Consider the following 25,514-nt stretch of genomic DNA (forward strand, 5'->3'; position numbering starts at 1 on the left):
TGCTCGGGTATTGTTTTATCCTTTGGCTTCTCACCTCAGACTCAGAACGTTCATCTGGGAGCTTTGGTGAGAGAAAGCCCGGGAAGGCTGGGGGCTGGGACGGGCGACATCTCCCCGAGGCCCTGAGCCAGGGGACAGGTGTGGTGCCCGGGGTGGGGGTGAGGGTCGTGCTTGGAGCCTTCCAGACAGAGGGAAGAGCAGGAGCGAAGGCTCCGAGGTGGGGACTTGCCGTGTGCAAACCTGGAGTGGAGACTGTGGCCCGAGTGGTGAGGCTGGGGTCGGCATGGGGTCCTGGCTTATCTGAGGGCCAATGTGGGCTCCTGGGCTGGTGTGAGGGGCTGAGTGGGCTCCTGGGCTGGTGTGAGGGGCTGAGTGGGCTCCTGGGCTGGTGTGAGGGGCTGAGTGGGCTCCTGGGCTGGTCTGAGGGGCCAGCGGGGATTCCTGAGCTGGTCTGAGGGGCTGAGTGAGCTCCTGGACTGGTGTGAGGGGCCAGCGTGGCCTCCTGGGCTGGTGTGAGGGGCTGAGTGGGCTCCTGGGCTGGTCTGAGGGGCCGGTGTGGGGTCCTGGGCTGGTCTGAGGGGCTGAGTGGGCTCCTGAGCTGGTCTGAGGGGCTGGCGTGGGGTCCTGGGTTGGTCTGAGGGTCGGTGTGGGGTCCTGGGCTGGTCTGAGGGGCTGGCGTGGGGTCCTGGCTGATCTGTGGGCCTGAATGGGGCTCTGGCTGATCTGAGGGCCGGACTTCCCCTCAGGGCAGCAGGATGCTCCTGACGAGATCTAGTATGTGGGAGGGAATGGCGTGGTCAGGGTGCGTCCTGGGCCCTTGTTTCTGGAGACTGGTGTGGTGTGTGGGCTTGCTGATGCACCACGGAGGGCAGGCAGGTTGTGGGGCAGCCGCGGGAGGGGGCGCCTGGCTTGGCCTCTTTCCTGGCTACGAGCTTCCAGTGCCGTAGGTCCTAATGCCTCCTCACCACCTGGTACCTTGGCTGGCGCCCGGACTTCTCCCGGCCTGACTTGACTCAGGGCGCCAACAAATAAATGCCTCTGAGGGAAAACAGAAAGAGAAACTGCCTTGTAAGAGAATAAGACTTTTGAAAAGCAATCCCTAAAAAAAATGGAGGAATTTTTCAACAAGAATTTTTCAACCCAGACATTTCGAGAGCTTTTCAGCTTTCCCAGTCTGGACTGAGCAGGCCTTTGTGGAGGGGCCAGCACAGTTTCCCCGCCATCCCCTCTGTTACCTCCCGACGGGGCCAGTGAGGAAGCGGAAGCACAGAGAGGGTAAGGGATTGCCCAGGGTCCCACGGCTAAGCAGGACTGACCTCAGAGTCTGGGCCCTTCTCTGTTGCAGAAGCGCACCAGGGCCAAGAGCAATAATAATGCAGTGAGACAGTTCATTAATGCTGCCTCTGCCTCAGGGCCTTTGCACCTGCTCTTCCCGCTGCCTGGATTCTCTTCCCCGGGTTTCTGGGTGTGGCTGGCTCCCTCTCAGCACTCATTTTAGGAACGATGTCGCCTCTTCAGTAAGGCCTTGCTTGATCATCAGTGTAAAGTCACAGCCCTCTCCCCGCCTCTGCCGTAGCCCTTACTCCATCACCCTGTCCTGTCCTGCCGGTACCTGTTGTTGTCTGTGGGCATCTCTTCTATTTACTTAGGGGTTTGCTTTATTGCTCCCACCTCCTTGAGGGCAGTGACCTGTTGATTCTTTTACTGCCCTTTGTGGCATCTGGACTGGTGACTGTGTGTAGGGCCAAGGCAAACATTTGTTGAAGAAGGAAGGGCATTAATTGGGCTTCCCCAATGGGTCAGCGACTTTCCTGGTGGCTCAATGTGGGAGATCTGGGTTCGATCCCTGGGTCAGGAAGATCTCCTGGAGAAGGAAGTGGCAACCCACTCCAGTACCCTTGCCTGGGAAATCCCATGGACGGAGGAGACTGGTGGGCTACAGTCCACGGGGTTGAAAAGAGTCGGACACGACTGAGCGACCTCACTAATGGCTCAGCAGTAAAGAACTCTGCTGGGATGCAGGAGACACAGGAGATGCGGGTTCCATCCCTGAGTTTGGAAGCTCCCCTGGAGGAGGACATGGCAACCCACCCCAGTATTCTTGCCTGGAGAATCCCATCCACGGGGTCGCAAAGAGGCAGACACGGTTGAAGCGACTGAGCATGCACGCATGCAAAGGCATTAACCAGTCTGTTCCACCCTCTTCTTTGTGGTCCCACTTCCTTCCTGCTCCCTGGCATGGAGGAGGCCCCTGTGGCCCAGCGTGGGTGTATGACTTGCTCAAGGTCACATCTCTGGCCTCCGCTGGCCAGAGATCTGGGACGGAAGCCCGGGTGGTCTCTGTCCCAGCATCCTCCACGTGTGTTGCCTGCACGCGGTGCGCTTTTGTGGACCAGGTGTGAATGCTTCCCAAGCTCACAGCCATTTGCTGGGGAATTGCGTTCCCGTCCCGTGGATCGGCTGTGTTCTCTGCACGGTGGCTGATGCTGCTGCGGCTCCATAAATATTAAATGGGTATTAAAAGAAAGCTCTGCGTTCCCAGTTTCCCTGATTTCTCTGAGCAGGGCCCATTGCAAACCCCCTTTATGTGAAATGCAGCGTTTCACTGCGGAGTGCCTCCCGGGACGCTGTGCTGCCTGCCTTTCCTGGCTGAGTCCCCTGGTGCTGAGTGTCCTCCCCGACTGTGGCTGGCCGCAGGGCATGCAGGCACCCACCTGCTCCCCGGGGGGTGGGGGGACAGGTGAGGGCCTGATCCCTGCACCCCTCCCTTCATCTCTGCCTTCATCTCTGCATCTCTCTATCATCCTTCCCTCCATTTCTCCATCCTTCCCTCCATCCCTCCATCCGCACATCCACCAATTCAATATTTATGAATCATCTGTGATGAGCCCTGGGCTGATGAGGATGGTGATGATAAAACCAACACTAACAACGTTTTTGAGCGTTTACTAGGCACCGGGCTCTGTGATCAGCCGTTTACACATGTCACCTCATTTAATCCTCATGACAGTCTGATGCTGGCTACTCTTTTTCTCTTCCATTTCGTGGACAAGGAAACAGAGCCTCTGGCAGGTGAAGCCCCGTGCTCAGGGTCGCAGAGCTGTGGGGGCTGTGTCGGAGGTACCGGGGGATGAGCACTGGAGTGAGACCCAGGCTCAGCCCCCAGGGCACATGCAGGCCGTTCATGGGACCCTGGGACAAAGACCCCTGATCAAGGCTTCTCTGGGGGAAATACTGGCCTTGTGGAGGGGTGAAGGGTGAGGTTAGCCAGCTGGGGAGGAGTACAGAGGTGGTCCAAGCTGCCTGCATCCAGATCTCAGCATCACCTTCTCTCTCTCCATGCTGGACTTGGCAAGAGACTTCACTTCTCTGTGACTCACCGTTCTCATCTGCAAAATGGGAGAAATCAGAGTATCTATGTCATAGATAGGTGGTGACCTTAGAGAAGGCCCCCTGAGAGGATTTGAAGTGTGTGCTTTGAACACAGCACTCCTTAGCTGGAGGCATCTGGGCAGCACTAGAGCCCGCTGGGTGCAGACCTGTGTAGCTGGAGCGTGGTTAGGGTCCACTGGTCTGGGGTGCTCATCATTGGAGCCAGGGAGAGGATTTCAAGCAGGACCTTGATGTGGTCAGCTTGCATTTGAGAAAACAGGTTCTTCAAGGCTGCTTGTGCTGTCTGCTTTGCTTGCATTGAATGCCCTTGGACCACGGGCACCCCAGTGCCTGGGCAGCACCTACCCACAGCGGGCCTTCTGCACACAGGTCTCCAGTTGAGCTGAATAGTGTGATGTGTGATGTGGTGGTTTAGTCACTGAGTCCTGTCCGACTCTTGCAACCCCGTGGGCTGTAGCCCACTGGACTCCTCTGTCCGTGGGATTTCCCAGGCAAGAATACTGGAGTGGGTTGCCGTTTCCTCCTTCAGGGGATCCTCCCGACCCAGGGATCAAACTCGGGCCTCCTGCACTGCAGGCAGTCTCCTGCATTGCAGGCAGATTTTTTACCGACTGAGCCGCCAGGGAAGGCCCTGTGATTGTAATGGTACCTGAGAATATTAGCTAGGCACTTGGTACCTGTGCTCAGAATTCCTGTTCATTTACCTCATATAGCTGCTCTGGGAGGTGATGTTACTGTTATCAAATCCACTTTCCAGAAGAGGAAGCTGAGACTTAGATTAGGAAGTTGGCTTGAGATCACACCCTGGTGGCTCAGAGGATAAAGAATCTGCCTGCAATGCAGGAGACCAGGGTTTGATCCCGCTCCAGTATTCTTGCCTGGAGAATTTTATGGACAGAAGAGCCTGGCAGGCTACATTCCATTGGGTCGCAAAGAGTCGGACTTGACTGAGCAACTTAATACTTCAAGGTCAACCCAGCAGCTCAGCACAAGGTGGGGACTCAGATTCTTCAGACCTGGGCTGATGGAGCCTGTACCTCAGTGTTTGCTGCCCCGAGGCCTCTCCCAGGGATAACAGGATGGTAACAGGCCAGAGGCCTGGATGCCTGGACTCACCCAGCCAGGAGGCCAGCCACATAGCCTGCAGTAAGAGAGCTGACTTGCTTAGAAACAATGAACAGGACGGGGAACAGGAGCAAGTCGTCTTCTGGAGAGAAGAGGCTGATTTTTTCCCCTGATCTTCCCAAGTGGATAAGAGGGATGTGTATTCTGAATCAGGATGTATTTGGGAGGGGGGGAAGAGGGAGTGAGGGAAGAAGAGAAGGATATTCCTATTTATTGCACTGTGTATGAGCATGCTTGTTGAGAGTTAAAAGAAATTAATAACCACTTCTCCTTTGCACCTAATTAGAATGTTCTCCAGTCTTTAATTTTTGTCATTTTTCTAACCTAGTTTATTTTCTGACTGTGTCTATTCTTCTTCCACGTGCGAAGAGGATTTTTCTTCGTTTAACGTGACTGGGATCTGACTGTCCAAGAATAGTTTAAATGATGTTATTTTCTCCTTGGTTAAATGTGGCACAAATGCAATCGTCAGAGGGTCTTAATGACCAAAACCTGAAACAAAACAAATCTTTGAAGCGTTTCCTATTTACATGGTTAAAAAAACATTATGGAAAAGAGCAAGAAAAAAAAAAAGATGATCTTAGTTAAGAAGCCGCGACTGTCGTGGCAAGTCTGTGTATCAGAGTGGGATGGAATCGTATCCAGGATTCCACATAGCTGAGCTGGAATCAAAAAGGGACAGTTTCATCCAGCAACTGAAATACAAACTGCACTTTCCAATGAACGAAATGAAAAAATATATGTATAGCATTTGTGAGCTGTGATTATGAGTGGTTTCAAGGTTTGACTGGGCACAGTGAAATTCCTGAGATCCTTACAAAGCTTTTGAGAAGGTTTTTTTTTTTTTTTTAAGTAGGGCTTCCGCTTCCCTACCCCACACCCCAACGGCCACCCCCTGAGTTGAGCTGGTATACGGCAACCTTTCTGGGAAAATCCCTTCTCCAGGCGCTGCTAAAAGATCTTTAGGCGAAATGGTTGTTGATGAAGGAATTTGCGCCCGCGCTGTCTTCACCTGCTTGGGCTTGCAGGGGTGCGCGTGTGGGTCTGTGTGGGAGAGTGTGTGTGCTTGGGTTGGGGGAGGTCTGTGGGGAGGGGGTGGGGTTGGAGGTGATTCCTTCTTATTCCCCAATCCTGAGAAGTAAAACTTACCTTACCTGTTTCCAGAATACCAGCCATTGTCTTCTGCATCTCATGGTCACCCTATGGGCTCTGGGGGGTGGCGGAGCGGCGGCAGTGGCGGAGCGGTGGGGGTGGGTGGGGGGGTGGGGGTGGGGGTGGGGGGAGTGGGGGGATTGGTTTGTTGAAGGCAGAAAAAAAGTCTTAAGTATTTAAACATGTTGGACCATGCATGCATTTGTCCATGGTGGTGTGGTTTTTTTTTTTTTTTGGTCCCCTCCCTCCCTTCCCTTTTCTTTTTACCAAAGTATATTCATCAAACTGCTGAGTTGGAAAGATTTGTAATGAGTTTTTGAGCTGTACGACTGTGGGTTTTTTTTTCCCTTTCCCCCGCCCTCTCCCTCTTTCTAAATCTTCATCTGACATTAAATAAAGCAAATCCCAAACAGATTAACTGTCGCCTGGTTCTGCTCCGTCTCCTCAGTCTGTTCCCAGGTCTGGCTCGGGGCCGGGCGGCGGGAGATGCCCGCGGGGCCCGCGGAGGTCCATGTGGCGCGCTAGGTGGGACCCCGGCGTCCTGAAGGCAGAGGCCCTGGCCCTCCTGCCCTGCGGCCTGGGCATGGCCTTCTCGCAGTCCCACGTGATGGCTGCCCGGAGGCACCAGCACAGCCGGCTCATCGTCGAGGTGGACGAGTACAGCTCCAACCCCACCCAGGCCTTCACCTTCTACAACATCAACCAGGGCCGCTTCCAGCCGCCGCACGTGCAGATGTAAGTGGGCGCCCCAATGGAATCCACACCCCATCCCCTGGGGTGGAGGAGGAGGCGAGAGCGGGAGGGCTGCTCGGGGGTGGGCTCCTGGACTCGGGGTACCCCACCGTCTCCTGTGCGTTGACGGCGACGGATCACAAGGCTCGGGACAGGAGGGACGGGGAGAAGCTGCAGTGTGCTGGCCTTGTGGGCCGATTCTGGCCGGAGTCTTGTTTCCTTTGGCTAGGAGGACGTTTTACAAACATTGAAAAACGAGGTGATGGCACGTAAAAATCCAGACTTCTGGCTTTGCTCTACAAAACCCAAAGTTGTGGCAACCCCGGGCCCGTTTGGCCTCGTGGCAGCATCGGGGGGCGGGGCTGAGTTCCAGCTGCCACCCCCTTGGTGTTTGGGTTTCTGACCCCCGGGTCTAATTCCTGTTCCTTGTTGCACAGATGGGGAGACTGAGGCATAGAGAAGGGGCAAGACGAGGCTTGCTTCAGGACAGGACAGGGCAAGACCCTGGTTGTGGCCTGACTGTTCTCCTTTCCTTCTGCCCAGACCCCCTTGGCTTCCCCCAGAGGCCTGGGGAATTCTGCCACCTGCCCTTTGGGGCGGATGGGAAATATCAGAGGCGCCCCAGCAGGAGAGCAATGAGAGCACAGACTCAGGATCCGCGCATGAGTAGAACCTTTCTGCTCCCTGGGTCTTTTCCAGCGGTCGGGAGAGGAGCCCACGGCACGGGGTAGAGGTGGATAAATTCCAGGCCCGGCCCTGGGTGGCTCCCTGTGTCACCGCGTCTCCCCTCCTTGTCTCCGCTGGCCCGTCCATCAGTCCGGCCAGACAGGTGACCCCCCGCGAGCCCAACACAGCTGGCAGGTGCCAGAGCGGACATCTGCCTCCAATCCAGGGCGTTCGCCACGCTCAGCACCCTTTCCCAGTGATGTCTGTGGACAGGAGAGCTTACGTGCCTTGCTCTGAGAGTTTAGGCATTTGTCTGCTCCATCGTTGGAACTCCTCTCAGTCCCTTCGGGGTGCCCCCGTGCTGGGTCTCTGACAAGCCCCTGATGAGTGGGGAGCCCCGCGAGTCCCCAGTGACAGACAGTACGGCAGATGAGAGCTGTGATGGGACGTTCCTGGGCTGTGGGGCCCAGGGCAGGCCCCCAGACCAGCAGGCTGGTCAGATTTCCTCCCCAAGGACACAGGGCCCGGCTTCCTCCTGGGCCACGGGCACTGGCTCTGGGGGGCGGTGGTCATGTGAGGTGCTGGCCGCTGCCCGTTAGGGAGACAGGAGGGGCCGGGATGTGACCCAAGTCGAGAAGGAGCCCGGGGGGTTCCACTGCCCGGCCAGGGTGGTGTGACTGGGTCGCTGCCCCGTGTGCCTGTGGTTCCCTCAGGACGGGTCTTCTGTTGCAAAGGGTGGGTGAGGGATCCGTCATGGGAGCAAGGGCCCTGGAGGGCAGGGGGCACCCAGCCTGGGGGTGGGCCCCAGCGCTAGGAACTTCCTCTTCCCTGCAGTGCCTGCTCTGGTAAATGCTCGTTTCCGTGGGGGCTGCAGGGCTGGCATTGTCAATAGGATGAGATGGTTGGATGGCATCATCGGCTCAGCAGACATGAGTTTGAGCAAACTCCGGGAGATGAAGGACAGGGAAGCCTGGCGTGCTGCAATCCGTGGGGTCGCAAAGAGTTGAACATGACTGAACGATTGAAGGACAACAACAAGATTTCTCTTTGGGAAACTCCCTGCAATGTCCAGTTTGGAACCAGACTGGCAGATTTGGGCAGGATGGGAGGCCTTGAGTCTCAAGCATGCTGTTCCTTGGTCTCTCTGGGACCTTGAGGCCTGGCACGGTGGCTGCAAGGGGAGGCCTTCCCAGGGCTGGGTTTTCTCTTCTGTTGATGGAGTTGGCCCTCCTGGGCTGCAAGTGACAGTGCCTGAGGTCCCCAGATGCTGCTGGGGATGGGTGAGAGCCCCAGGCCCTCAGGTGGAGCAGGTGGGGTGTGTGTGTGTGTGTGTGTGTGCCTGTGTGCACGCCCATTCAGAGGGGTCCCTGGACACAGCAGATAAAGCCAAGTAGAGGCAGGCAGAGCTGTCATGTAGGGGACCCCTGGGTAGCCTCAGTTGCAGAACAGAGCTAGGGCTACAGAAGTCAGGAGAATTGTGGGGAGCCAAGGGGCTGAGGGAGGACCCTCTGGAGAAGATGCCTTGTAGGTTGAGACCCAGAGAAGCAGGATTGGGGCAGCAAGTCGGGAAGTTGCCGCAGGGTCTGAGCCAAAGGTAGCGGGGATGTCCAGGAACTTCCAACCCAGGCAGGAAGCACGCGGGCCCCTGCGGGCCAGGCTGTGTCAGAGGAAGGGCGGTGAGCGACCAGGTGAGAGGAGTCATTCCCCCCATCTAACAACTCTGGCTTATTGGTTCATTTCTTCATTCACTCACCCACCCAGGGTGTCTATGAGCAAGTTGCCAAGCACGCTGGTTAGTTAGGAATGTGGGCTCCGGAGGCATACTTGGTGGTTCATGTGGTAAAGAGTCTGCTTGCAATACAGGAGACCCAGGTTCCTTCCCTGGGTTGGAAAGATCCCCTGGAGAAGGAAATGGCCACCCACTCCAGTATTCTGGCCTGGACCATCCTGTGGACAGAGGAGCCTGGCGGGCTACAGTCCATGCGGTCGCAAGAGTTGGACGTGACTTAGCGACTGAATCACTGCCATGGGCTCCAGGCTAGACCACCCGGATTTGAGTCCTGGCTTTGCCGCTTGACTGTGGTGTGTCTCTTGGTGCCTCTGTTTCCCTGCCTACATGATGCTGCTCCTTGTATTGCTGAGGATTAAGTATGTGGATCCATGAAGAGAGGGGCCGGGCGGCAGGTGTCCGTGCCTGCCAGGCTAGGTGCTCGGGACTCAGCAGTGACCACAGATGGAGCCTCGCCTGCACTGAGCTGATGATACCGTGGGCTATGCCTTGAAAGTCATAAAGTGCAGTAGCGTAGGGTTCTGATAGCACTAAGTGCTGTGGAGAAAAAGCTTAATGGCTTTTTGCGGTCACTTAGCTGTTGTGGGCAGAGCAGGTTCACACCGGCCTGCCCCGCTCCATCCCTCCTGGCCTGCTCTGTGTGGTCCCCTCCTGAGGCTCAGGCAATAGGGCTCAGGGATTTTGGCTGGGCCTCCGAGGAGAGCATACAGCGAGCCCCGGCTCTGGACTCCCGGCCCAGTGCTCCCTGTTTGCCCGCTTGGGTCACCTCAGCTTGAAATGCAGCTTTGCACACAAACGGGTGAAGCCAGGCCCCCGCAGAACTGGGTGGGTGGCTGCTATCTCCCACCCCCTCTTCCGACTCACACCCTGCGCGCAGAGGAAGCGTGTGGGTTTCCATGGCGAGTCTCCACCGAGGGAGATGCCACTTCCTGACACGTGATTTATCGCCGCCCTGGGCTTTGTCTCGGGGTGAGGGAGCGAGGGGCCTTATTTAATAAATCCACAATTTATATTTAATAACAACGGTGACAGCCCAAACGTGGCCTCCGATGGAGCCCTGTGATTTATGTGGTTGCCCCCAGAGACCCTGGTGGTAACCAGGCTGCCTTTGCCTGAGGAATGAGTGTCTGGATCTGAGGCTCTGGGTTTTGAGCCCTGAGATCAAAGACCACCCCCCTGTACCCCGACCCTGGGTGCCAAGCAACACTGCCCCTGGGGAGAGCCCCTCTAGATACCTGCCCCTCTGTCCTGGGCCAGACCGGTGGACCGCTGGCCTGGTGCTCACTGAGAAGGCAAGATCTGTGTGGGAGGGACAGGTTCCCATGGGGGTCCGCCTTAGAGGAGACTGGAGCCAGGCGTGGCAACTCCTCTTTGGCCTTTGTTTATGTATAATATTTATTTATTTGTTTGACTGTGCTGGGTCTTCACTGGGGCACGTGGGGTCTAGTTCCCTGACCAAACCCAGGCTCCCTGGGTGGGAGCACGGAGTCTTAGCCACTGGACCACCAGGCAAGTCCCTCTTTGTCTTTAAAAGGAGTCCTATTGGTGCAGACTCAGCTCAGTTCAGTTCAGTCGTCCAGTCGTGTCCGACTCTTTGCGACCCCATGGACTGCAGCATGCCAGGCCTCCCTGTCCATCCCCAACTCCCGGAGTTTACCCAGACTCATGTCCATTGAGTCAGTGATGCCATCCAGCCATCTAATCCTGGTGTAATCATTTAAAGACCCTCCAAGCACTGTGGAGGGTCAGGCTGTGTGGGGGTCCTTGATGAATGTGGCAGGGTGGGGGACATCACTCTGTGCCAGGCCAGAGTGTCCCCTGGTTCCCGGCCTCCTCACTGGGCAAGCCTGGAGAGCTGATGCCCTCAGTAGGTGAGACGGAGGCTTCAGAAGGGACCCGGTGGCCCCTAGCCTGTCCAGGTGCTGCGAGGAGACAGGGAGGGTCAGCCTTGAGCCCAGGAGAGGTGGGGGTTGGGGTGGGACGGCCAGCAGGAGGCCCTCACCTGGGCTCTGTCTGTTCTCACCTGCCATCCTGAACCTCCCCCCAAGGGCTCCGGGTGCAGTTCTGTTTTCTGGGACATTGCTTTCTCCCTCCTGCCTCCAGGCTTTGCACAGGCTGCTTCCCCTAGTCGATGTCCGCTAACACGGACTCATCCTTCGGATCTCATTTCCTCGGAGTGCCTTCCCCGACCTCTTGCCAAATCTTTCTGGCTGCCCTCCCTCCCCCAGATCTAGGCACACAGCGCCTCCCATTCATGACACTGCCTCAGCCTATGCTGATACATGCACTTGTGGGAGAGCTTTGTAAGCGTCCTTCCCCTCCGCCAACATGGGCTATCTCCCGAGCCTAGCACGGCGGGACAGGAGGAGCGAAAGAAAAGGGAGCGAGGATCAGGCAAGGCACACGCCCCAGGAAGAGTGAGGGGATCAAGGAGGGCTTCCTGGTGGTGGCGGCATAACCCCTGGGCTTGGAGGACCGGCAAAAGCAAAGCGAGGAGGTGGGGAGGAAGGGAGGCATGGGGTCTCCGGGTGCAGGCTTGCCTTGGAGCCAGTGCTTGGTGGGAAGTAGCCTTAGGCAGTCGTGCAGCTCAGCACCAACCAGCCCTTGCCTTCTCCTGGGCCTCCGCTTCCCCACTGGTAGGATGAGAGGAGACTAGAGGTATCTCTCATTCTAAAAGCCGTGGCTGATGCCCAGTCACATGACTGGACACGGTTTTGGAACTTCACTGAAGACAAGTCCTGTGTCATCCAGCCCCCTGACCTTCAGGGTATCCTGTTTGCCCAGAAATAGAGATGACGGGATGGGGGACGGCCTCTGCCTCCCATGCCTATGTGAGTTTTTGGCATCAGTAGTTGCATTTCCAGGGTGTCAGTGGCTCAGGGGAGAGAGAGACTGAGAAGGGGGCCAGGACATAGGACACAGGCTGCGAGGGGCATGGATCAGGTTTCCAGTTCTCACAACATCTCCAAGAGAGTGGGTGGTCCCCACCGTACAGAGCCGGATGGGAGGCTGGAAGGGTCCTGGGCACAGTGAGGAGGTCGCTGAGCCCAGACGCTACCCTGGATCTGGGCGCTGGAGGCTGGGTTCTCTATTCTGCACCATCCCTGCCGCCAGGGTTCCTGTGGGAAGGTCCCGGGTGAGGCTGGGGGGACGCGGTGACAGGTTTCAGGAGTCAGAGAGAGGCAAAGAGCCACAGACTTGCTTGGGGCCATCTCGGCAGGTAGACGCTTTGGGGGAGTCGAGTTTGCCCCCTCCCAAACCTGGAACATTTATCTCCATACTTTCTCTCTGGTCCCCTGAAGAACATGGCTGGGAAATAACCATTTTCCTCTGTTTTATGAGGTTAAATGCCCCAATTCCTGTTCTGAAGACCCAGGTTCAAATTCTACTCTTTAACTTAGGAGCACCAGTCCTGGGTGTGGGACTAACCTTTCCAGCCCTCAGTTCCTTGCTACACAGAGCTGCCTCAACTCAAGGGTTAGCCAGATTGCAAACTGCCGTATGGGTAAAGGAGAGTTTCCTGGCTCACGTCCAGGTTTGGGTCCAGCTTCAGGCACAGGGGGATCTCGGGCTCAGCTGATGTCGTCAAGCCCTCCCACCCTTTGTGTGCTGTCCTCAGTATCCTCATTCTTGTTCTTTCCCTCCCTTCAAAACACAGGCAGGGTTTCTAGGAGCTGCACAAGGTCTCCATGGGTGTCCTGTCCTGTCCCTAGCAGGTGTTTGGTATTTAGTAGGCACTCAGAAGCATCTGTCTATAGATTGACTGGATGCAATGAAGTAAGGCCTGGAAACAGTCCAGCTTGGTGTGAGTTCTGGAATCGAAAACTGGCTTCAAATCCCAGCTCCACCAGCTTCCATAGCTGAGATCCTGGGCAAGTCAACCTTTTCTTTTTTTAAAAAAAAAATTCTTTTTTTAATGTGGACCATTTTTAAAGGCTTTATTGAATTTGTTAGAATATTGCTTCTGTTTTATGTTTTCCTTTCTTGGCCACAAGGCCTCTGGGATCTTAACTCCCCAACCAGGGATCAAACCCACACCCCCTGCATGGGAAGGTGTAGTCGTAACCACTGGACCGCCAGGGAAGTCCCTAGCCAGCCTTTTTTGATCCTCAGTTTCCTCATCTATAAAATGGGCACATGCAGAGTGCCCTGTTCAGACGGTCCCTGTGAGGGTGAAGAGAGCAGATGCGTGACAGTGCTTTGCACACAATGAGCTCTCAACCCATGGGGATCATCAATATCATTACTGTTGTTATTATTTCAAGGTTGAGCATTTGTTACAATCCAAATAGCTGGAGGACAGTGCAGGGAAATAAAAGTCTGTTTTTGTTTTTTGCTTTTTCCTCTGGGGATTATTAGGTTTGCCTCCTCATGGAGCTCAGAAGCCTCAGGGCGAAGAGAAACAAGGCGGAGTTAATTAAAGAGCTTGGGCTCCAGTAGCAGGCCCAGCCCAACTAGTGCCCGTGGAATTTGTGTGCTCCTGGCTGGCTGGCAGCAGGGGCGTCAGCTGGCTCAGGGCTCCTCCACGGAGGGACACACAGGACAAGGGGTTGCTGGGGCCCGAGGTGGCTCTGGGGATGGCGTCTCACTCCCTGTGTCCTGCTTCTTTGTCTCTTTACTTGGTCTCAGCCGCCCTGTGGCATCTTTACAGCCTCGGTGTATGTGAGGCCAATGAATGAATGGATGAGTTTGATTGACTCACTCGTGTTAATTAGTGCGCCAGGCCAATAGCCCAGTAGTGACTGGCTGCCTTGCTCCAATGTCAGCTGTGTTAGGGGCAGACAGGTGGATTCCCAGGCCTCTTCCCTGCAAGACTTGTCTGTCATACGGTGGGTGGCGGCGGGGAGTGACCCAGAGGACAGAGGAGTGGCAGGAATTCCTGGGAGGGAGATGTGCGCTTCTCGACCAGTTGAGGCATCACCTCCTCCTGGCAAGTTCAGGGGCCCCCAGGCCAGACTAGGGCCTTCTCTGGCCCCCAGGCCCTCTGCTGCCCCATCCGACCTTGTGGCTTTATTGTCACTACCTGGCCAAGTCTCGTCTCCACCATCAGTCTGGGACGTGGCCTGGTTCATTCAGTTCTCAGCTCTGAGCTCATAACTGGTACCCAGTAGGCGTTCAGGATGTGTTTTGTTGAATGAATGAGGGACGGAAGGAAGGAAAGAATGGAGAGAGAAGAGAAAGGACTCTGAGAACCCTCCTGTTGGACATCATCAGACTCAGAAATTCTTCCTTTTCCCCGATCGGACCTAACTCTGACCCGCTGGGGGTCCTCGCTTGACTTAACCACCCCCAGCAAAGGGCCCTGGGAGTCTCTCCCCCGGAGGCTGGGTGATGGGGAGATGCTGGCACGGGGCTGCGGCTGCCGCTGGGCGGATGGAGCTTCCTCGTGCTCTCTGCACATTAGCATGCTGAACCCACGTCTCTTGTAAGGTGTTAATTAAATTTCTTCGAAGTATATTGTCTGAAAAAAAAGGATAATTAGAAAGATGTCTTTAAAAGTATTTATGTAACTGATATGGTACTGCTTTTGGTTTGCCGCATAATTAGATTTAAACACAACTCCTCGAGCGGCATACTCATTTGGAGAGAGCAGCTCGTTGAAATGTCATCGTGTCGTTTTTCAGCATTTTGAGCCTGGCAGAACCAGTCAGCTGAGGAGGCAAGAGCCGGGGTTCTCGGGGAGTGTGCTGAACTGGGAGCGGGGAGCTGGGGCTGTTTCCCACGGCCTGCATCTACTCCGTGGGGCACCCGGGCCACCTGCTCAGTACCCTCATGTGCAAGACAAGAGGGCTTCCAGGGCCTCCTGGGGACCGAGAACTCACAGTTACACAGCTACAGCTTTTAAATTTCCTGAGTGTCGTTGCCTAGTGAGGGACGGAGCTCCATTATACAGATGAGCAAACCAAGGCCAGGCATTTTCTTGAGGTTCTATGTTAGTGACGATCAGCAGATCTGGGTCTTCTAAATCCAGAGCTGTTTTCCTGCAGGGCCCTGGAAAGCCCTCATTCTCAACATGATCAGACCAGCTCATAGGTTTGGAAAATTGCTGCCTGCCTTTCGTGCCTTTATCTTACAAGTTCCCATGAAATGCTGCCCTTCACACATGGCTCTCCCTGGATGCTCTCTCTGCATGGCCCTGCAGAGTCAGTTCTTCCAACCGGATGAGGACTTCAGTGCATGCATCCTCCATGGGGCCGACAGCAACCCCCCCCAAGGCGGTGAAACCTGGATTTTTGGGGGGTGAAAAAAACTTACTCTTATTATAAAGCACAGATACACACATAGTAAATGAACAGATATACAGTGTATCTGTGGTGTTAAAATTGCACAAGAGAGGGGTGAGTAGAAAAAGCATCTTTTGTAGGTCCCTTAGGGGCTGATGATGAAAAAAAAATGGTTGAGAGGCACTGCTTGTCAAACAGCAGGCCAACTGTGGTCATCACTCTGGCGCACGTAGGTCCACATGCTGGGCTGTACCTGTCAGCTCTTCCCACTCATCACCTCCTTTAACCTTCACACAACACCCGGGGGTTCCTGTGTTACAGAGGGGAAACTGAGGCTCGGGGGAATCTTCCGCCTGATTGGTGAGTGGAGGGTCAGGGTTCGGATGCGGGTGGATGCGATCTGGACCACACGTGATCCGATCTGGATGGGATGTGCGCTGTAGGCTCCCGATGCTTTGGCCCCTGGACCCCACGGTCCCCTCTCTCCCCAGGGTGGACCCGGTGCCTCATGACGCCCCCAAGCCGCCTGGCTACACCCGCTTTGTCTGCGTGTCTGACACCCACTCGAGGACGGACCCCATTCAGATGCCCTACGGCGACGTGCTGATCCACGCCGGGGACTTCACGGAGCTGGGGCTCCCGAGCGAGGTGAAGAAATTCAACGAGTGGCTGGGTAGGTGCCAGAAGGGGTGGCGCCTGGGAGCGGCCAGACTCGGGGCAGACCCCTGCCTGCCACCCTTCCTCCCTGCACTGCCTGGCCCCTCCCTGGCCTTTGTCACCTGTCCACCTCCCCTGGGAAGCCCCCTGACCTCCAGGACCAGGCCTCACCCCTCTGACTATCTCGTCACACCTGGGAGGTCTCCTGCCCCAGCACATGTCTCTGCTGTGACTTTCTATTTGTGGGATATTTTTCGGCCTGGGAGACTCACTTCCAAAGGCAAACCCAGGTTTGTTTTTGTCTGGTTGCGTGTCCAGCCCCCAGTACCTGGTCCAGGTAAGTACCCAATAAATAATTGATGAATGAATGAATGAAAGGGTGAGTCAGTGGCTGAGTGGGTGAACAAATGAATGACTCTCTGGTAACAGTGATGCCAAGGCAGGTGCTCAGCTGGTCACACCGGCTCAGACACCCACCACCCTTGACCGTGGCCCAGGTGAGAGGACCCTCCTGGCCTCCGTGGCCCCAGCAGGAGCCCAGGGGTCCCGGTGTGGGCTCCTCCGTGGGCAGCTGTTGGTACAGGCAGCAGAGCGAGCGCTGTCCCATGCCGTGGGAGATGGTGGGCCGTGATTCGCAAGCACAACCCCCAGGGTTTTGTCTCTGGTTATGCTTTCTTCCAAAATAAGAAAGACGTAAATATGGGGTGCCCCCCCGGGAAAAGCTGCTTGCTTGGAATCCAGAGAAACCTCACAGCGACTCTCCACCGCGGCCCCAGTGGGGACCGCTGGATGGCCCCGGTGGGCAGGCCTGCTGTCTCGGAGGTGTGGGGCCAGGGCCGGCCCACCTCCCCTCGCAGCCCCTCATGGCCGCCAGACGGTCCCCCGCGCCTCCCCAGGGGCATCCCGCTGTGCAGTTGGCTGGGAGCTCCGCGAGCAGAGGGCCAGGAACGAGGCGGGTAGCTGCAACGAGAGAGGCCCGGCTTTGCCAGTCGAGACAAATATTTACAAGCAAGGCCTTTCCTTCCTCTTGGCAGGCTTGGAGCTTTCAATATTGATCTTTCAAATGGGAAATCCTAATCGAGGCCCCTGTTTGGGCTGAAACCTGTGAAGGCTGGGATGGGGTGGGGGGTGCTCCTGCAGGAGACGAGTCTGCCCCAGTGCGTCTTCCTTTGCCAGGTCCTAGGAAGGGGGCCCTCGCAGAGACGACTTTCTCTTGAATATTTATTTTTTGGATTTTGGCTGCATCAGGTCTTAGTTCCTGAGGGCCTCACCCCTCTTAGTTAGTTGCGGCGTCTGGGCTTAGATGCCCCATGGCACGCGGGATCCTGGTTTCCGCGCCCAGGAGTCTGACCTGTGTACCCTGCATGGCAAGGCAGGTTTGTAACCACTGGACCAGCAGGCCAGTCCTGAGGCTGCTTTCTTAGCCCGCTGCTCCAGGGTCTCAGAGACGTGAGGCTGAACCGAGAGCCCACGTCCCCGGCAGAGAGCAGGAGTCGTTGGTGGCTGGGCATGTGCTCTGCCAGGCCCACTTGGTAGGCTCCTTACTGTTGCTGCCCCGCTGGATGTGAGGAGCAAGCTGTTTGACCTGGGCGCTGTTTGGATCCTTATCTGACCAAAGGCGATGTTGGCCCCCGCCCCCGTCCTGAGGTTCCCAAAGGTGGGGACTGTTTCTGATGTACCCCCAGCCCAGATGTGTTCCTCTCCATGCTGAGTGAGTAATGAAGCCAGCAGTTGCATGTGCACAGGGCGGGTGGGAAGGGAGGCCAGGGGTGGAGGGCTGGTGGCCAGGGATGGTGGCTGGGGGCTGTGAGCTCTCAGTGCAGGTGCTGAGGGTGGCCTCCCCCTGGATGGGAGGTTTCGGGGACAAGCTGTCGCTGGGCTGGGTTTGGCCTGAAAATCGGGGAGTTTGTGTGGGGAAAGGGGTAGCTGAGGCCAGAGCCTTTGTGGGACATGTGAGAGGTGGTGTTATGTGTCCGGGCTGGAGGGAGGGGCTCTGGGGGAACGTGAAAGCAGTGAGCCTGAAAACGGGCGTGGGGCCTCCTAGAGACTCTGAAGCTGAGTGGAAGCCAGGGCCCTGGGAGGCCCGCCTGGTGAGATGGCCATTTTAGGAAAATCTCTCTACCTGTTGCTTAGTAGAGGTCAGAACTAGGTGCCATGGGAATTTGGGCGGCTTTCTTGGTAATTTGCACTTGGTGTTGGATTGATTTATTTCCCCGGATCGTGGCAAGTGGGAAGGGTGAACTTGCAGAGGGTCTTCCTTTTACAAAAGGGGCCTCTCCCCTTGGCAGCCTTGAAGTGTTTGCAGATGTCAGTGCTTGTCACTCAAGTGGACTGGGAGGGGCTTGAGGCTGAGGAGTGACTGAACGGGGCGCAGGGGAGGAGGTGATTTGCATGTGAGCATCAATAGGAACGGTTTAGGTGGTCCAACTGCAGTCGGCTTCTTGGGAACCTGCCTGCTGCACAAAGGGACTCACCTCTGTGGGCTGGTGGTTCACGTGCCCAGGGATATGGTTGGTGATCATGGTGGAGAGACGGACTCAGGAGGTGTGGTTTTATAAAAAGCTCATGTTTATCGACTCTTCATGTGTGTTGGGTGCCCTTTATGTATATTTTAAAATCATTTGATTCTCTTGGTCAGGGGATGAGGCAGGAGCTATTATCATCCCCATTTAACAGAGAAGCCGAGGCTCAATGGAGTGAAGTAACTTGCCCCAGGTCACACAGCCAGCAAGTGGCAGAGCTGGGATTGAAGCCTAGGCAGTTGGACTCTGGAGCCAAGCTCTCATCATCTCCTCTGTATCACCTCTCTTGTTTTTATGGTGAAATTTCTCTGTCTTGAAGTAAAGATGTGCCTTTTGGGGCCAGATGTCCAGGGTCAGCTTCCTCCCAGGTGACTGCAGCAGTCAGGTGACCTCTCTGAGCCTCCCTGACCTCATTTTAGATGGGGAGGAGGTCAGGCTTCCCTTACCCTGTCTGCCTCTTCAGAGGTGGGTTGTTTGAAGGCTCTATTGGGCGGGAGGAAATGCTCAAGTGTTATAATCTGTAAAAGGCTGTGCAGATGGTCTTACTGCCCCCAGGAGGTGGCGTTGGCCAGATCAGGGCTTCCCTTGGGGTAGAGGTAGGGGTCATGGGTTGGTCCCATGTGGGGCTGGGGGATTTGACCCAAGCTTGCACGTTGAATTGCAGGGAGAAGCGGTAGATGGTTTGTGTGTCAAAGTATGTGGAGTTTCTGAGAAATGCTGACCTACAACCTCATCTATGCGGGCAGTTCTTACACACCCACACACACACACACACGCAGGAAGGTTTGCAGGGGCTATTCATTCCCCCGTTCGGTGCATCTCTCTGAGAACACGGGGTGAGTGTGCAGTGGGTGATGGTAGGAGTGAGGAGCGGCCACTGTGTCTGATGATGGGGATGCCCCGGACGGGTGGACCCACCGGAAGCACCAAGAGGACCATTCTCATGATGAGGTCTGCGGAGCGCTGGCCCCGGGTGATGGTGACGGAGAGCTCCTTGAAGCAGCCACGGAAGGCCTCCCTGAAGAGCTGGCCTTGGGTGTTGCATGAAAGTGACAGTGAGCCCTGCAACAGGAACATTCCAGGCAGGGGCAGAGCGGCTGCAGAGGCCCCACGGGCAGGCACAGGGGAGGGTTTCCACCACTGCAGCTATGCCCCGTGGGCCAGCGGCAGGAGTTTGGGGTTGATTCTAAGTGAGCTGGGCTCTTCAGGAAGGTTTGCAGAAGGGAGTGACCTTTAAAAAGGCCTGGACTGCAGAGGCAGGATGGAGGCAGCAAGGCCAGTGAGGTCCGAGGCTCTGGAATGTTCCAGAAGTGATGTCTGGGACTGTGGGGGATTTTTATTTTCTTCTTTGTGGCTCTCTGTTTCTTTTATCCCTCTGATTTTTCTGTGGGGAACATGTATTATTCTCGTAGCCTTAACTGAAGACAACACTAAAATCTCATTGCTTTTAAAGAAACATTGGCCTCTCTGGAGTCTGATGCACGGCGTATCCCAGGATGGGGGTGGGGACGGTGCTGGGCCCAGGTCAGTCCTGGCATCATCCAGCTACTCAGGAGGTCACCTGGAGTCCCTTCCCTGTCCAGCAGGGCCCTGCCTGCCTCTCACACCCACGGGCCCAGCCCTTCCTGCTCCTGAGTGAGAAAGCTGCTGATCTGAAATTCATAACCAGCTTCTTCCCTGCTCATTGATCTCATGGAGAACACCTACAATCATATTGTAGGAGCCACCTCCAGACAGGAGGAGATTTAAAAAATTAATAAAGACCCTTTTGTAAGAGAGGATTAGGTGCCTGACCGGGGACATGTGTGGCTCCCCTCACGCGTCTCCAATTTGCTGTCGGGTGGGTTGCTCTCGGCCTGGCTGTGAGGGTGTCCGCGTTTTGCCCACTTGCAGGCTTCTGTCTGGATCTGTGTTCTTTAGAGGGCACTAGGTTGGGGGTGATAGGGCCCCCTGACAGATCCCTTTTCCCATGGGCCATTAATATCCCCAATACATTCATGAAATAGAACCGCCAGATGGATTTGTAAATGTCCCAGTAAGCAGCTAAAAAATTGCTAAGGATGGGCTTTCCAGCTGTAAAGAATGAAAAGAAGAGCACAGTTGACTGAAAATGGAAAAGAATGTGCTGGAAGCTCCTTGCTCATCTGCAGGAATGGCGTGATGACGGATGGGCAGCCTGGAGCCCGCAGACTGATTGGCTCAGTAACTCGTGTCTGTGCAGGGAGGTGGGACAGCAGGGAGGTTAAGCGCTCCCATCTGGCAGTCAAGCAGGCCTGTCTTCACCCCTGCTTTAGCCTCTTATTTGCTGTGTGACCTTCACTTAGTCACTCAACCTCTCTGTGCCTCATTTGTAAAATGGGAAGACTTATCTACCTACCCCATAGGGTTGGGGAGGAGTGACAAGTCATATGCTTAGTACATTGCGGACTCGGGGAGAAGCCCTCGAGGAGTGCTGGCTGTTGTCATAAAAAGCTTGCCTCTCCCTGATCCGAGACCCCACAAACACACCTGCCAATCAACCAGCCTCAGCATTGGCTGAGCCATTCTGTTCTGACCACACTGGTTGACTCCAGTTCCCCACTCGGGACCCTGGCTCATTCTTGTCCTCTGGCTGTTTCTCGTCCACCCGGCAGAGTCCGACCCACCCTGGCTCGAATGTAGCTCTTGTGAAGCTACACGCCCCATGGCCCCCTCCCACCCTGCTGGGCTGCATTGGTCCCTGGCCCCCCCATACACCAAGGCTCCCTGTTCAGGCCTTGGTGGTGGCCCTCGGAGGGAGGCCCCTGTGTCTTCATGCCTCCCGTCTGCCCCACCTAGACTGTCTGCCCCCGGAGGGTGGGACGAGCCTCACCCCCAGCGCTGACCAGGCCTCAGCCCGGGGAAGCCCTGGACAGAGGCGTGGACTCGGGGTGGGTGTGCTGTGAGCTGGTCCCCGCATCCTGGCAGGGCTGGTTGCCGTGGCGGGCGGCAGGGAGCAGCTGTAAGAGGGGCTTCCAGGAGGGCAGGGCCGTGACACCGGAGAGTGTGAGCTGTGGCTCTCACAACATGGGACTTGGGGAGGGTCTTCGAAGGGGCAGAGGCCGAGCGGGGTGTCTCCAGATTAACGCTGGGAATTGAGGCCAGCGGGTGTTGGGGACCTGGCCTAGGGAGGGCCAGGTATTCCGGGGGTGTGTGTGGGCTCCCCTCTGGAAGCCAGGGGTGCTGAGCACCCGGGAGCACCCAAGCCCAGGATGACCCCGAGGCCTAGACACCGCCTGCGTCTGCCCCAAGGCAAGAACACCGGCGTTTCTGCTTCCGGCTCGGAGTGACAGCCGTGCCCTCGAGAACTGTCGGTTCCCAGCGGGATTCGCGAGATGCTGGAAGGCTCGCTCTGTGTGACTGGCAGGCGCCAGGCTTTCCTCCCCGCCCCACCCGCTGCGGGGAGAAGCCTGCAGCCGCCACAGCCCCTCCCCTCCCCCCGGAACTCCCAGCTTCAGACCCGCACGGGCCTCGGAGTGACCGCTCGCCCCTCCTCTCCACCTCCCCGTCCGCCCTGGGGTCTCCTTCTCCAGCTTCCCTCCTGGCGCCCCCTTCTCCATCTCCTCCTTTCGTTCCTGGTTCTCCTCGCTGATGGTGGCTCCGCTCAGGACCAACCCTGAGCTTCTCAACCGCCTTCTTTCCGGATGATAATGAGCTCCCCGCCACACGCGCCCCTCCCCGCCCCGACGTTGCTCCCGCCCAGACGCACAGACGCCTCCCACTCTGCCTCGACCAGATCTCTCTTTGAGATCCAGCCGGCGTATTATTCAGTCGACTCAGAAGACACTTCCTCCTGGCTGTTCACCAGGATTTTAGACTTGTTCTGTCTCAAGCTGAACTCCCAAACTGTAGACCCACACCCAGAAGGTATGTGGTAAGGCACAGGCCTCCACTGAGACCCTTTCAACCCCAGCTCCCTTCCCTCTGAAGCTGTCAGGGCCTCCTGTTGTTATTTGGGCCCTGCGGTTGTCTGTCCTGCCCACGTCCTCGTCACTCACTTTTGCCACCTGCCGAGCTGCTTTGGGCTCCCAGGTGGGCCGTCCTGCCAGCCTCCCCATCCTCCTGCAGGACCTGTGAGCCCTTTGAGGGTCGAGGCTGAGCTGGGTCAAGTGCAGGTCCTCGGAGTCCACCCTGGCCCTGAGGGGTGCTGGCGGGCGTCTGCTGAAAGGTCTGTAGAGCACCCAGGAGTCGCTTAATTAAGTGACTCTATGCTTAGCAGCATTGGGCGGGGAGGAAGATGAGGGCCTGGAAATGGAGTGCTGAGAAGTTATAATTAACTTTTTACTGGCGCCCTACCATAAAAAGATGTATAAGACAATATAAAAGGGGTCCAAGGATCTAGTTAAATAGAGCTAGGTCTTTTGCAAGTAAACCCTTAATTAAAATCTGTGAGAGAGGGAGAGAAAGGGAAAGCGGAGAAGCCGTTCCGAGGTGGCTTTCTTCCTTGTTTGCCTCGTCTGCCGCTGCAGGGAGGCCGCGGGGCCGCGGTCAGGGGCCGGGGGTGGTTGGGCAGGAAAAGGCTCCATGCCGTCTTTTTGCCTCTGTGCCATCAGATACGGGAGCCCCTGATAGGAGCTGCGGGTGGACCCGAGGGGCTTTGGCAAGGAGTGGGGGGCCTCACGGTCCCTGTGCAGGAGTGGGAGATGACTCCGGGGTGCAGAACTGGTCTTCTTTGTGGGAACAACCGTTTCAGATGCGGCTGAAAGTTGACAACCTCCCCACCCACTGCCCACCCTCAGCCCTTCTCTTCTCTCCCTCCCCATCGACCCACCCTGGCCCCGGGTGAGGCCAGGCCAAGTTAACGCTCCCCAGTCCCCGCAGCTCTGTCCCCAGCAGCTTATGCAAGTCGCTGCTTTTGTCTTATTCCTGAGAAAATTGTATTTTTGTTTTTCACCTCATGCAAAGGCTCCCTTCTTCCCATAGCCTTGGACCTTCGTGTTCACATCTGTCTCTTTGTGCCCAGTACCTGCCCCGGGCTGTGGACTGTCCCCACAGTGGGCATCAGAGCATTAGGCCTGAGAAACAGGACTGGGGTGGCCCCAGCCCAGTGTATGCACACCCCACGAGTGGGGCTGAAAACCTTCTGGGTTTCTTAGGCGGAGCCATCCCGCTGTCCTGCCCAACGTGGCCAGGGTGGTGGCGTGCGGTGGGTTTCCCAGGACTGGCTGCGATCCCAGGGTGTAAGCGGCTCAGCGGGCCGGCAGGTCTGGGCAGACAGGCCTCGTGTGGACTGAGGTCAGGGTTCGCAGCCCCTTCAGTGGATCTGGGAGTCTGGTTCTGGGCCTCCCTTTCGGACTCTGACCTTGACCTCGATTTTCCTGCTGAGTGCTCACATCCACGTCCGAAAAATGTGATGTTTGGACCATGTGTCGACTGAGGCCCCTCCCTGGGCCCCAGCTTGGCTCTCCTTTTGGACCACACTCCTCCTGGCCTCTGAGCCAGGAGGCCAGGCTGTGAGTGAGCTGAGTGTCCGTCTCTCCCACGGGAGAACAGGGGAGGGGTCTACACACATCCCAGTCATCCCAGATCTTGGGTGGGGTAGGGTGGGATGGCGCTGTGTTCACTGTCTTGTCTTGAAGATTTAGTGATGACCGATGTAGCTACTTCCAAAGGGCCCAGGGATCCATGTAGGGTCTGACAATGCAGTAAACAGGCAGGGTCACTTAGGTGATTGGATCAATGACTCGGATGATTAGGGGGAGGTGATGGTGATCAAGGTGGGAGGTTTTGTTTTTTTTTTTAGTATAGATGGTTTCAGTTCAGTTCAGTCACTCAGTCATGTCCGACTCTTTGCGACCCCATGGACTGCAGCACGCCAGGCCTCCCTGTCCATCACCAACTCCTGGAGCAGATGGTTTAGGATGGCCTAAAAGAGGACCCCTGAGTAGAGAAGGACCCAGCCCTGAATTGCCTGGTTTGCAGGCAAGGTCTGCAGGGCTGAGCCCAGAGACGGTAGAGGCCAGGGAGGAAGCCCCAGGTCTGCTGACAGTAGGGCGAAGGTGTGAATTTTATCCTAAATGTTAAAGACGCCACGGGGGCTTAGAATCCCTTGGACAGCAAGGAGATCCAGCCAGTCCATCCTAAAGGAGATCAGTCCTGAGTGTTCATTGGAAGGACTGATGCTGAAGCTGAAACTCCAGTACTTTGGCCACCTGATGGGAAGAGCTGATTCATTTGAAAAGACCCTGATGCTGGGAAAGATTGAAGGTAGGAGGAGAAGGGGACAGCAGAGGATGAGATGGTTGGATGGCATCACCGACTCGATGGACGTGACTTTGAGTAAACTCTGGGAGTTGGTGATGGACAGGGAGGCCTGGCGTGCTGAAGTCCATGGGGTCGCAAAGAGTCGACATAACTGAGCGACTGAACTGAACTGAATGGTGTGACTCGGTGTTTTGAAAGACTCATTTGGCTGCTGGGTGATGCATGGTCACAGCAGGCGGAGGAGGACGCTGGGGCCCCAGGAGAGGCAGGGGGACCTGGGAGTGGACTTGGAGGGGCCCAAGGGACAGAGCAGGCCGGGGGTCTGGCTACAGCATGGAGATGAGGTCAGCAGGAGAGGCTGCTGGGAGAGACGGGCTGGAGGGCTGGGGGGATGGTTAACGTGTCCACGGAACCCGGCAGGCCTGGCACGAGGTGAGCAAGTCTTTGTCACCAAGCGGGCTTCCCTGGTGGCTCAGATGGTTAACGAATCCACCTGTGATGCGGGAGATTGGGGTTCGAACCCTGGGTTGGGAAGATCCCCCTGGAGGAGGAAATGGCAACCCACTCCAGTATTCTTGCCTGGAAAATCTCATGGACTGAGGCACCTGCTGGGCTATAGCCCTTGGGGTTACATGAGTCAGACACGACTGAGCGACTGAGTACACACATACACACGACTCTAGTTTTTAGAGAGCTCATAATAGACAGCAGTGGATGTGCACAGTAGACTTAGAGCAGATTCTGGCTCATTTGCTTGTTAGTTTGGATAAAAAGGCCTGATCCAGACGTCCTCCAGACACAGGAGGCTGCTATTCCTACAAAGACTAGAGATTGAATATTTAAAACAACAAAAAAATTTTGTTTTTGACTCTGGGCCTCACATCATCTCTGGGTGTCTCTGCTTGGGAGTGGGTTGGTGTCAAGGGATTTTGGTCGTGTGTAGGCACAGCGGCGAGCTTGACTGATAAACAAGTGGTCGTCGCCCAGAAAGAGGGAGACCGACGCGCACATCAAAAATCGGAGGGCGAGGAG

General features: G+C 56.3%; 1 protein-coding gene across 1 annotated transcript in view; it reads left to right on the forward strand.

The window, feature by feature from the left end:
* The first annotated feature begins 6,181 nt into the window (after positions 1–6,181).
* MPPED1 (metallophosphoesterase domain containing 1) overlaps positions 6,182–25,514 on the forward strand; it is a 70,658-nt gene continuing 51,325 nt past the window's right edge. Inside the window, exons 1-2 of the mRNA XM_068972038.1 lie at positions 6,182–6,405; positions 15,573–15,754. Coding sequence (XP_068828139.1) covers positions 6,182–6,405; positions 15,573–15,754 — 406 coding nt within the window. The remainder of the gene's footprint in view (positions 6,406–15,572; positions 15,755–25,514) is intronic.

The sequence above is a fragment of the Capricornis sumatraensis genome, chromosome 4 (assembly GCF_032405125.1).
Source record: "Capricornis sumatraensis isolate serow.1 chromosome 4, serow.2, whole genome shotgun sequence".
In the NCBI taxonomy this organism is placed as follows: Eukaryota; Metazoa; Chordata; class Mammalia; order Artiodactyla; family Bovidae; genus Capricornis; species Capricornis sumatraensis.